Source organism: Leucopleurus acutus, assembly GCF_964270905.1.
Source record: "Leucopleurus acutus genome assembly, chromosome: 11".
Classification (NCBI taxonomy): Eukaryota; Metazoa; Chordata; class Mammalia; order Artiodactyla; family Delphinidae; genus Leucopleurus; species Leucopleurus acutus.
Window position 1 is genome coordinate 93,986,469 of NC_139152.1, and position 12,318 is coordinate 93,998,786.

Below are 12,318 nucleotides of genomic sequence, written 5' to 3' on the forward strand. Positions count from 1 at the left end.
TTCCCCATCTCCCTTCCTCCTTATAGCCCCCCAAATGCCACACTCCCCAGGGAGGCTGGAAGCAGGGTCCACGGTTACTCCTGTTGGGCAGGGATGCTGACACAGGCCAAGGCCTCAGGGAAGCCACACTCCCCAGGTCCTGGCTGGACACCACCTGGATTGGATCCCCCTGTCCAGGAAGCAGTCCCGCCCACGGGCATGGTTCCTGTGAAAGGCCCCTGAGGGCCCAGACATCACATCCCACAGGTGCTCAGTGGACAGAGGTCCCTTTGAGCTCCAGGCCAGGATCGCCTAGGGACAGCCCCATGGCCTGGGCCCTCGGGGCACTGGGGACAGTGGGCAGGAGGAAGAGGACAAGGCTTAGGGGACAGAGGGGCACAGGCCAGCCTCACAGGGGCTGGGAGGAGGCTCACCTTGCCAGAAGGAGAGAAAGATGACAGACTTGACCATGAAGAACTTGAGGACGGGGCTGTAAGGGCTGAGCAGCTCCCGAGTGGCAAAGTAGAAGAGGAAGAGGGCGTAGAGGGCCAGGCTGACAGAGATGTTGTAGATGATGGTCACGTAGAGGTAGCCACTGGTGACGCTGTGGGAACAGGGAGCATTCTCTGGCTTGAACTGACCCTTCTGCGGGACAAGGGGCCTCCTTCCCCCCTTTGCCCTGCCCACATGCCACTCTGCACAGCTCTCAGCAGTGCTCCCCGAGCCATCAACGGGAGGGGACGGGTGATCAAAGCGGTCCAAACACTGCGGGGAGTGCAAGGGTGAGCACCTGCAGGACAGGCCAGCCCTGCCACCTGCAGCTCCGGTGCCCACGCTCCTGGTGGAGGACTCCAGGTGTCCTTGGGGGCAGGGCCTCAGACTGATGGTCAGAGGGACACGAAGCTCAGCTTTTTTTTTTAACATCTTTATTGGGGTATAATTGCTTTACAATGGTGTGCTAGTTTCTGCTTTATAACAAAGTGAATCAGCTATACATATACATTCGTTCCCATATGTCTTCCCTCCGAAGCTCAGCTTTGCTCTTTGCGCTTGAGCCAGGGGACGTCCCCGGTGAGCCTCTGTTTGCTCACCGGCCCTTGGGGGCTGTCGTGTAGGGTACAGGGAGTGTGTCTGAAGTGCGTGCAAGCTCAGGGCCACGTGGGCCACGTGGTCACTTTCACTAACCCCCCGCAGTCTTGTGTGTGCGTCAATTCACACAGGAAAGGAGACTCGAGACGGGCCCCGCAGGGCCCTGGCCCTCTCGCCCCCTGCCCTGGGATGGTCACTGTCCCTTCTTGCTCTCCCCGGCCCCCACCCAGCACCACTCTGCAGCCTGAAGGTGACAGACACCGAACGCTCACTCTGGTGCCAGAGGCGGGGCCGAGTGTGATGGTACCACTGCCAGGCGCCGGCCCCACGATTCAGGGGTGCAGCAGGCGGGAGCAAGGCCAGGGTCAGGCTTGGCCTCCACTCAGAGGATGGACACGGGGGTGGGGCAATAGGAGGCCAGGGCACGCGCCTCGGGGCAGGGCCGCCCACTCCTCCCCACACGTGCCGTGGGGGGACCCGCTGCTTACTCAAAGTCACCGTCTCGGTACTTGCCGAAGGCCTGGAGGACCACGGTGCTGACAGCCATGAGCGGCTTCACCACGCAGAACTGCAGGGTGGCCTGTTGCAGAGAGAAGGTCAAGAGTCAAGGATAAGCCCAGAAACCACGGAAGCAGCAGCTCCTCTGGCCAGCTGGGCCTGGGCTGGATGCCAGGGGATGGGGGCGGCCCAACCTCTTGCCCCTGGGGGAACTGCTGTCAGGAGGGCAAGGCAAAATACACGAGACAGTAACAGGGCGATGCAGCTGCGTGAGAAGACAGGATGGGGTGAAGGAAGAATGGCGGAGACGCAGGAGACGGAGATTCCACCAGAGGAGGGGCCACCGTGAATGTGCCAGGGACGGGGGAACGGGCAGAGCGAGCAGCTCATGCCAGAGGCATGAGCTCGGCCCGGGGGCGGAGAGCGGACAAGTGCAGGGGGTTAAGTGCTGGTGAGGGGCGGCAGCAGGGAGGTGGCCCCAGAGAGCAGAGGCAGGTGAGGGTCTCCTTGTCTGCCCCGGGTCTGGCTCCCTGCCCCATGCTCTAGGCCTGGGTCCAGGGTTTCTGTCAAGCTGGGGTCTTACTGGGGATGGAGATGACCCCACAGGAGCACAAAATAGGAGGCAGCCTGAAGCCCAAGGTCCGGAGTCCCGGCAGGCGTCTGAATTCTGGCCTTTTGCCAACTACCGCTGCCGAAGCCCGAGTGGGCGGCCACCCAGCCTCCGAGCGGTTGCTCACGGTAGATGGCTGTAACCAGCCCCGTGCTGCGCGGTCGCTGTGCGGGGACTGGAGAACAAGACCGCACGGGCGTCCTTGGAGGTCTCCCACTCTGAGCGCTCAGCAGAGGCCTCTGCCAGGGAAAGAATCCCTCAGCCAGGTTTCCACACGTCCCCACAGAGGCGCCAGTAAACGCCAGAGGCACCCTCGGTGCCCATAAGATCACCAGAAGCGCGATTCTCTTGAAACCAAGTAAGTCTGAGCCACGAGGCCCTTCTGTGGAGATGGGAGCCATCTAACAAGGCTAAGCTAGCGTGGCTCCAAACAGGACAAGGCCCCGGAGCAGAGGCAGTAACCCGCGGAAGCCACAGTCTCTGTCCCGAGAGAGGCTCGAGTGCAGTTTGCAGGGGAGCCCGGGGCGGCCTGAGCCGCGTGGCTGCCAGGAGGAGAGGCGCGTGTGACGGGGGCTAGAGGGGCGATGCTGCTGTCAGCAAACCCCACAGAACTCCCCTGCCCCCCACCCCCTAGGGGAAGCGGGCCCAGCACGCTTTGGGGAAAGGGCGGGTCAGCAGCGTGTCCCAGGCGAGCCCTGCGAGCCTGCCAATAGGCTGGTGCTGCCCCGGGTCAGCTCACTTGGGGCCCACGACAGCCCCGTGACTTCTAAGTACTGTCAGCGTCCTCAGGGTACAGATGAGGAAACTGAGGCACAGAGAAGCTGAAGTGGCAGAAGAGGCAAACTCTCCAGGAGACTCGGACCCAGGCACCGGCACTGGTGACAAAGCTGCGGTGTCCTCTCTCACGTGGGAAAGGGGGGAGGAGGCTTCTCCAGCTCTTTCCTTTTACTACCTGACCCTGCCACTTCCAGGAACAGCAGTGGAACATCAAAGCCCACAGAGCTGGGGAATAATTTGCAACAAGGCAACCCAGCTAGTGATCTGGGGTCAAAACTTCATACGCAACATCACCATCAAAGAAGGCGGTGAGTCACAGCTGGGCCAGCGCTGGTAAACAATGGCTCTGACAGGCCCCACCCTGAACCCAAGACAGTCTGAACTCCTTCCCTGCAGGTCCTGCGGGGAGGTTTTGAATTTAGAAACACCCTAGGGAAGGAGGATCTGGAAGCTGCAGACTGGGCCGCCCAGGCAGTGCTTTGTGGGTGCGTCTGCACTGCAGGCACGGCCCCGCCCAAAAGGGAGCAGAAAGGCCAGTCCTCCCGCAGGTCACGGTGATGCGCCGTGGGTTTCATTTCCCCTCGTGACGACGCTGCATGATGCTGGACGGGCTGACAGGCCCTGTGGAGCCCCAGAGGAGACTAAATCGAGGTCATGCCAGCTGGGCGTGGTGCCTGCCTGCCTCCCGGGCAAGGGACAGCGGGCTCTGAGCCAGGGCTGTGTTAAGGGCTTTCCCTCACCTGTTCCTCAAACCATCCCTTGAGGTAAGTATCATTACACTCATCTCACAGAAGAGGAAACCAAGGCTCAGAGAGGTTTCGTACTTTATCCAAAGTCACACAGTCACAGGAGAGGCTGGAATTCAAACTCAGATGGTCAGACACCCAGACCCGTGCACTTACGCACAACACCACACTGCCTCCACCCAGGCCACTCGAGGCCACTGGGGCGGCAGCTCTGGAAACTGGAAGCTGCTAGACTGCCTGACAAGTGGGAAATGGGGGAAGGGACCAGAGGCTGCTCAGGCCTGTTCTGTCATGTTCTTTAATGCAGAAACCCTCCTGGCCTCTAGCCGCAGCTAATCAGAAGTTTTCAAACAGATTCTAGACTCGCCATGCACTTCCTCAGACACTCACACGCCACAACTTGGTCAAAGTGAGCAGGAGTCTGGGACCACTTCCTGCCCAGGGCTGCATCAGGCACTCCTGGGAGACCTGTTGCTTCCCCTCTGAGCACACCCCACCCATGCAGGTGCATCCCTAACTGCTCAGGGAGTGGGTGCTAGGGCTTGGGGTGCCTCACAGGAAATAGGAACCCTGCAGGTGGGCCCTACGCCCGTCTTTGTCCCTATGTCAACCAGGGGCAGCACGGCCCCTGCAGTGGCTACTCCAGGGCACAGACCCAGGCTCCTGGTGCCTGGCCTGCAACTCCTGACCAGGGCAGTTGCTGGGGGTGCCCACCTGCTTGCAGAACCGCAGAAATCCGATGGAGTAAGTCTTTCCCCAGAGGCAGCACGTGCCATACATGCAGCTGGACCTGGAAGAGGCGAGCAGAGAAGGGGCTGGTGAGCAAAGAGCCGGACTCAGGAAGGCAGGGCTGCGGGAGGCCGCCCTCACCCTCCTGCAGATCCAGACAAGCTGGGGTAGGGCGGGGTAGGGTGAGGATGGGGCTTGGATCCTGGGCAGTCTTTGAGCACAAGGCCAAGCACAGGGAGAGAAGCAGGAGAGTGTTTGCATACGCAGTAGGGTATATGCAGGAGCAGGGAGACACCGACCTTGGGGTAACAAACCAACTTAAAAGGCACTGAACGTAAAAACTACAAGAGGGAGAAACAGGCAAACAGGAAAGGACAGGAAGAGAGAGAAGGAGAAAGAGCCAGACAGGCCCTCCCAAGAGTTCCAATGAATGGCCTCGCTCAGGAAGTGTGGGAGAGGCAGAGGTCAAGGTCACGGGCAGGGATGGTCTGTGTGACCGGCTGACGCCAGGAGAGCTCGGAGAACGTCAGGCCCAGGAAACAGGGTGGTGTGGGGGGGCGCTGGGGGGACTTCATACTCACTCGATGGGCTTCCCTCTGATCTCTGACATGATGGAACTTTCCCCCCCAAGGTATTCATAGCACAGGCTCAGGAAATTATAGATGACCAAGGCTGTGAAAACAATGTCCAGAGAAAAAGCACTCAAATCAACAGGATGGATAAACAGATGGTGGAATTCTAAACAGCAACGAAAGTGAAAGAACCACAGTCACAGGCAGCAACGGGGAGGGAACCTCAGGGACATAAGAATCCGCAGTGAATATTCCATTTGTAATCAAAATCAGTCACGGCTAAATCATGCTGTTCAGGGAGGCGCACACACACTGCTGGTCACACCACAAAGAAAGGCAAGAAAGTGATTAGCACCAAATCCAGGGCCGTGTGGGGAGCTGCGGGAGGGGAGCTCGGGACGGGGTGCTGCGGGCTTGAGGAGCTGGCAGTGTGCGTGGTCTGGGTTTCGGCTTTACAGTTGGTTATTAGCTTTATGCACTTTTCTGTTTGTGTGTCACAGATCACAATTTTATGACAAAGCAACAATAAAACTTTCTCCAGAGGGATCTCAGGAGAAATGCTCAGCAAGAATGAGATAGAACCCCTTATGCATTCAGCAGCGTGTAGCCGCATCTCAGTGAGCACAGCATGACAAGCTGTAACAAAACCTATGAGAGGTGCACAAAATAGAGTGCAAATTCCTTAGGAAGCTGGGCCAGCTCATCCTGAATCATGACACAGCTTGACATCACCCACAGAGATCCAAAATTTACAACAGCGATCTAGGGCACAGCAGAAGTACGCTGTAAATGCCGCAAATACAGCACTATGTTGTAACTGGTCTCCTGGTCAGAGGACTTCTGCGGGGTCAGCAAAGGCAGGCTGCTGCCTGCAGGGTGCTACAAGCACACAGAAGTGCCGGGAGCCAGGGAGCCAGGGCGTGGAGGGGAGGACAAGGTGCACAGCGGAGGACGCCACGGAGGAGAGGATGCAGGAGGCAGATCAGGGACCTAGCGCAGGGGAACAGGAGACGTGTCCAGCGCAGGAGTGAGGCCAAGGCGAGGGTCAAGGCGGGGTCAGGGGATAATAAGATCAAGGGAGAGGCACCAGCAGCCCTGCAGCCAGCGGGCTCCTTCTTATCTGACCCGCCAACCCCGGTGCAGCAGAAGGGCCTTCAAGGCCCCCCGGTGCAGCCCCCTAGCTCACCTCAAGATCTCTCGCCAGGTGGCTTGGTCCCTGCCCACCCGTCACACTTCCTTCCCAGGAACACTAGGTGCCCCCTTCCCCTCGGCAGGGTCTCGTGCCCTCCGTGTTTCTGCCCTTGCAGATCCTACGGCCTGGACGCCCTGCCCTCTGACCTCCTGGTACCGTCAACCCGTCAGACACCACCCACCATGAGAAGTCCTCGGCCACCACCATGGGGGCTCATGCGTCCCCACCCACGGAACCTACCGGTTTGCGGACAGACGCTGTGCCCCCGCCCCGCCCACCCCCGGAGTGTGATTACCGACTGGGAGCCTGCTTCTCCCTCGAGCGTGGGCCCAGCCCTCGGCACATACTAACCACACCACAAACGCTTGACTGCCTGAAACTGGAACACAGGAAATCCTGGCCGTACGTTTGGAGGTAGAAGTTGGCCTTCAGCAACGTGGAAAGGAATATATTTGCGGGCTGTACGCCCCTCAGTTGCTCTAACCTAGTAAGGTTGCACGTCTGGGGCTGGGGAACAGGGGCCCAAGTGGCACCCTGCATAAACGTGACCCACAGCATCTGTCACCTGTGCTGCAACCGTCCCCCTAGAGACACACAGCAGAGGGTTTGCAGTGTGACTCTGCCGGGAGCCTCTCTGTGGCTCAGTTTCCTCACCTGTTAAAATGGAGACAGAAAGAGCCCCTGCGGAGTTAGGAGGTGGCAGGATTTCAGTGAGTATGCAAAGTGCTCAGGAGAGCGGCCAGCACTCTCAGTGTTGGCTGTCACGGCCACTATTGTTTATCTGTCCCCTGACGGGGCTGAGGGCCCTGTGAGCTGCCTGTCCGACACGGAAGCAGCTCGGGATGCTTGGTGGCTGCAGGAATCTCCACTGACTGGGCTCCAGGTCACTCTCCACTGACAGAAACTTCGGAGTATCTGACGGCAGGGGGGTGAGGGGCGGGGGGCATCACGCCCAATCTGATGTCAGCCTGCTAATAACCTTCGTCCAGAACCATATAAGGCCAAGTAGGGTGGATGTGCCCATTCCAGTCTGGGTCCAGCTGTCTTGTGGCTGACGGTATCTTCCAAAGGCAGCCACAGCCCATGACAACGACACTCCTCTCAGAAGATGGGGTCTTCTTCCCTCTTTTTGCATCTGGGTGAACTGGGGTGACCACGGCGGAAGCGAAGCTCGGTGACGTCTGATGCTGGGCTTAGAAAAGGCCTCTTTCTTCCGGCTCTTCCTCTCTTGAGACGCTTGCCCTTGGACCCAGCCACCATGCGGTGAGGAAGCCCATGCTGGCCCACGTGGAGAGTCCACATGGAGAGGCTCATGTGGGGGAGGAAGTGAGGCCCCCAGCTGACATCAGCTTCAACTGCCAGACACATAAGTAAACCAGACATCAGATGGCCCCTCCCCCAGCCTTCAGGTCTCCAGCTGAGGCCCAGGTACCACGGAGCAGGACCAAACTGTCCCCAGCGTGCCCTGTCCAAATTCCTGACGTGCAGTATCCATGAACACAATACATGGCTGTTTTACACTAGTCTGTTTGGGGGTAGTTATGGACACAGCTACAGTAAGTGGAATGTACGTTAACACCACTTCCGGAGTTCCCAGGACGCGCCGTGATCTCTCACCTCCCCTCGGCGGCACATCCCCATCTCTCTGCTAAACCCCAGGGGCAGACCCAGCTCAGATGCCACCTTGTCCTTGGCGGCCTCCCCCGTCCTGTCGCCATGCTCACATCACACCCCACAATCTCTCTGCTGATCTGTCTGATCCTTCCAGTACAAGAGGCAGCATAAAGCAGCCAGAAAGCCATGGATCCCGGAGCCAGACTGCCTGGGTGTGAATCATGGTTCCACCACTTAGGAGCTGTGTGATCTCAGGCAAGTTTCTTAAGTGTTCTGTGCCTCAGTTTCCTCATCTCTAAGCTGGGGATAACAACAGCTTCTTCCTGGTGAGGCTGCTGTGAGGATGGGCCTTAGGGGTGGGAGTGTGTTGCCTTATCTATAAGGCTGTGCTCACGATGAACAGTCCATAGTGTTACCCACTGTCTTCTGTAAACACTGTAAACACCTTGCAGGCAGGAACCGAGGCCCACCCACAACAACTACCAAAGGGCTTGACACTTCCATACTCAATCAACACGGAAGGAACAAACGAAAAACGAATGGATGGACACAGGCCACAGCTCCAGGTGAGGCTCAGAGAGGCGGGGCAGGCAGGTATGGCCAACACTCAGTCTTGCACTCAAGGAGCTCACCCTGTCACAGCCTGGGAAGCTGCACCTTCCCCAAGGTGACCAGACTTCCAGTCCCCAAAGACAAAACCCTCAGGCGAGGCCACAGGGGCCCAAGGTTCACCAGCCTCTCTGTCCAGAACCACCAGGCTAGGCTGTCCTGCAATCCACTCCTGGGAAGAGCTTGGTGCCCGAGCTCACATCCTTTCCTGTGTCACAGCACACGCGGCACGCTCCTGATTACGTGGTCCACCTGTCTGTCCATGTGCCGCTCTGCACTCAACTGGTCAGATCATCAAATTTCATCCATCTCTCAGTTCAGGACTTTTGACCTTTTCACAGTGCTATGGGGCCAGACAGTCTGGCCAAATACCAGTTTGCTGACGGTGTCTGTTAAAGAGTCATTAGTGAGTCAATATTGCATCTCGGAGAAGGGAGACAAGACAGAATCTCCTCGAGATCTCCTCAACCAGCCCACACCAAGACCCACTGACCATCTGGACAAATCAATGCCCTTCCGAGCCATGCAAAATACCCCCACCCCCCACCCCAGCTGGGCAACTCAACACACACCCCAGGAACAAACACAGTGATATGCTGGCTCTGGACATCAGAAGAGCAAAAAAGATTATGAGTGGGGTTCTCGACCGGCAGCACTGTCGCCTGACCACGCTTCTGACCACAGCTCCAGTTCTGGTCCCCTGGGGAGGCCCCAGACACACAAGTGACCAAGGGGCCCACAGGGAGCATCCAGCATGAGGGAAGGGATGGGTTCCCGCCCACCCCACCCCGGCCTCTCTCTCTCTCGCCCTGGAAAATCAGGTACCTGGAACTTTCAGCTCCATTCTAGATACCAAATCTTAAAGGAACTAGAGACAAATGCACACAATCAGGGGCAAAGGACCAGAATGGAGATGAAAGGAGGATGGCACTGGAGACTTGAGGCCTGGAGAAAAGACATTAGGGATCACTTTCATATAAGTGAGGACCACCTTCGTCCAGACGGTCAGACAGGACCCACTCATCCCAGGGGCAGATCCTAGGACTTCAGCTTAGTATAAGAAACAATTTCTGGCAGGTAGTCTTCAGAGATGAAAGGTAGTGAGCTCCCTGCCAGTGGAAGCATGCAATCAGAGGCTAGGCAGCCTCTGAGCTGAGACATTAAAGGGGTTCCAAGCAGCTAGGATTTTACAGGTCCCTTCCGACCCTGAGATGCGAGGCTTTCTTTCCTCACTGGCAACTTCTCCCACCAAGAGCTGTCTGGACAGGAAGCTGTAGACCAAGAGGTTACTCTCCACCCAGCCTCCCATCCAGCATCCCCCTGGCCTGAAAACTGCAACCACACAGCCCTCAGGGGCCCGAGGGACTTCAAGAGAGGACCCGCTAAGAAGCACACTCTGACTGTCCCTGCCAGCTGCAGAGGACTGTCCTCATGAGTCCCCCACTGCAAGTGACACTGGCTACAGGTCACTGACGATCCCAAGTTCACCTCCTCCACACACCTGCAGCCCCTAAAGCCGGCCTCAGGGCCTAGCCCTTTTCGCTGCACAGAAATACTTTGGTTATTTGGAAAGATATATTTCAGAGTAACTTGTGGATGAGCCCGGAAAACTTAATTTTGACCACTTTGGGCAGAAACCTTCTCTGCTCAGTAAACAGGGGCACCAAACATTCTTTCCCGCTTTTTCTGTTACTGGTGATCACCGCTGACAACGACGGATGCGACGTGCTACAGCCAGGTGGGCGGGGTCCTCCCTAAGCACCTGTCCCCAGACACTGAGCTGCTCCGACGGCACTTTGCTCTTCCTTCCTCATAGCTTTTCTGTCCTTTGCCGTTCCTGCTCATTGATGCTTCTTGCCACCGGAAACACTGATTCTGGTCCCTCTTTCTATCCGTTTCTTCCGGATGTCTGCCTTTATTCTGATTGGTTGAGCTCTTCTGATTCCTGGCTCTCTCAGAGCCATGCCAGCAAGGGCCACCACCAGCCCGTGAGTCCTCCTGGCAGCACACCGGCCTCTGGGTCTTCTGTGGTCCTCAGCTGTATTCATCCAGGCTGTGTGCTCCCTACCTGGGAAGACGTTTTACTTGGGCCAGATTCCAGGAAGCTAAGTTTTGTCCCAAATCTGAAACCGGGACAGCTTTCAGAAAATGAGGCGTCATTCTTGCTTCTTTCATGCATGTAAAATCTCTTCCCTTAACAAGAGTTCACACTTTTGCAGGGGAGAAACTTGTCCTGTATTCCTTCACCAAGCCTGGCACGGAGCAAGTCCTGGGCCTCAGAGACCCAGGGCTGAGTCCAGCCTCTGGCAATCACTCTCTGGGTAACTTGGGCAAGTTTCTTAGCCTACGTGAATTTTTTTTTCACATCTGTAGAACGGGGGTGATAATATATACCCCACCAGGTCATTGAGAGGTGAGAATGAGCTAACAGTAATGAAACAATGCATGGTAAACTGTGACGTGCCACACGAACGTTATTGAGAAAACAGTGCCGCGCGAAAACACCTGTGGAGGGCGTCTCCCTCGTCTGAGCTCTGGCCACCCACATGTCTGCCCACAGAGCTCCCCAGGCTGTCTCAGAGTCAACTTTAGGGGCTACCTCTCACCCCAAACACAATCAAACACTAAATGTAGGTAAGGGGGCTGGATTCTACCCCTCCAGCCTGCCTGCCCCCTACACCCTGGTGGCACGTTCCTTAGGCTCTGTGAATTCCGGCCCTTACCAGGCAGTAGCTGCAGAGCAGGGGCACCGTGGACAAGCATTCACTTCTCCCTGGAAAATGGAAACACTACCTCCAAATTCGCAGGGTTTACCTCCACTCTCCCCTGAAATGCCCCTGAAGTGAGAACGAATGGGGGGAAAGGTACAAACCTTCAAGGACAAGGACATGGCACCAGAGGCAGCAAACAAGGGATGTCGACCACAGCTCTGGAAGATGCGGCACGGTCACTAACCCCAGGGACAGGAGGGAGCCAGTGAGAACCCCAGGAACCCGAAGACTGGGCGCACCACGCAGCTCTGATGGCTGTGGGTAGGGGTGCAAACGGAAACGCTGGCCTACAAGTGTCCACGTGGAGCTCTGGGCTTTTTACTTTCAAGACAGGTTGTGATGGTTCTGTCCTCACAGAACTTGGCCCAGCTGAGGACAGCAATGCGAAGACTTGCAGAAAATATAGAGAGGAAGTCTAAATACCAAGGGAAGATGTCCAAGGCCTTTCCCGGGCTGCACCTGTAGCTCAGCCCCTCAGCTGCTTCCTCCCAGGCAGGAGATGAGAACATTATTCTCTGGGGAAACAGGTCCAGAATCAAAGCCTTCATTTGGTGTCTGCCCCACCACCACACGAAAATGGAAAAGGAAACGCCCCGTGTCCTATCACCCAACTGGGAGGAGGCCCAGCAGTTTTAAGCCCCATCCTTTTTTTATTTTTATTTTTTGCGGTACGCGGGCCTCTCACTGTTGCGGCCTCTCCCGTTGCGGAGCACAGGCTCCGGACGCGCAGGCTCAGTGGCCATGGCTCATGGGCCCAGCCGCTCCGCAGCATGTGGGATCTTCCCGGACCGGGGCACGAACCCGTGTCCCCTGCATCGGCAGGCGGACTCTCAACCACTGCGCCACCAGGGAAGCCCCCCATTCTTAAATATAAAAAATAGCCAAGGACATGAGACATTTGAGGAAAGCTTCTTACCCAAAGGTCAAAGAGCAAAGCAAACAAACAGATGGAAGGAACTCAGGAGACAGAGATAATGCAGGGAACAGAAGAAAACTGTAATTAGCATCCCCAGAAAAAGAAGAAACAATACCAAGAACAAGGCTAGGAAAAAGAGAGCAGGGACGAGCTCCTGACATTTTACAACATGATAAAGGAAATAAAACCTCAACAGAGGGACTTCCCTGGTGGCAC

At 56.9% G+C, this 12,318-nt stretch overlaps 1 protein-coding gene across 1 annotated transcript in view; it reads right to left on the reverse strand.

The window, feature by feature from the left end:
* TMEM184B (transmembrane protein 184B) overlaps positions 1 to 12,318 on the reverse strand; it is a 47,614-nt gene that overhangs the window by 3,849 nt on the left and 31,447 nt on the right. Inside the window, exons 4-7 of the mRNA XM_082849829.1 lie at positions 5,010 to 5,100; positions 4,414 to 4,489; positions 1,557 to 1,648; positions 414 to 583 (exon numbers count right to left, since the gene is read on the reverse strand). Of these exons, the coding sequence (XP_082705955.1) occupies positions 414 to 583; positions 1,557 to 1,648; positions 4,414 to 4,489; positions 5,010 to 5,100 (429 nt within the window). The remainder of the gene's footprint in view (positions 1 to 413; positions 584 to 1,556; positions 1,649 to 4,413; positions 4,490 to 5,009; positions 5,101 to 12,318) is intronic.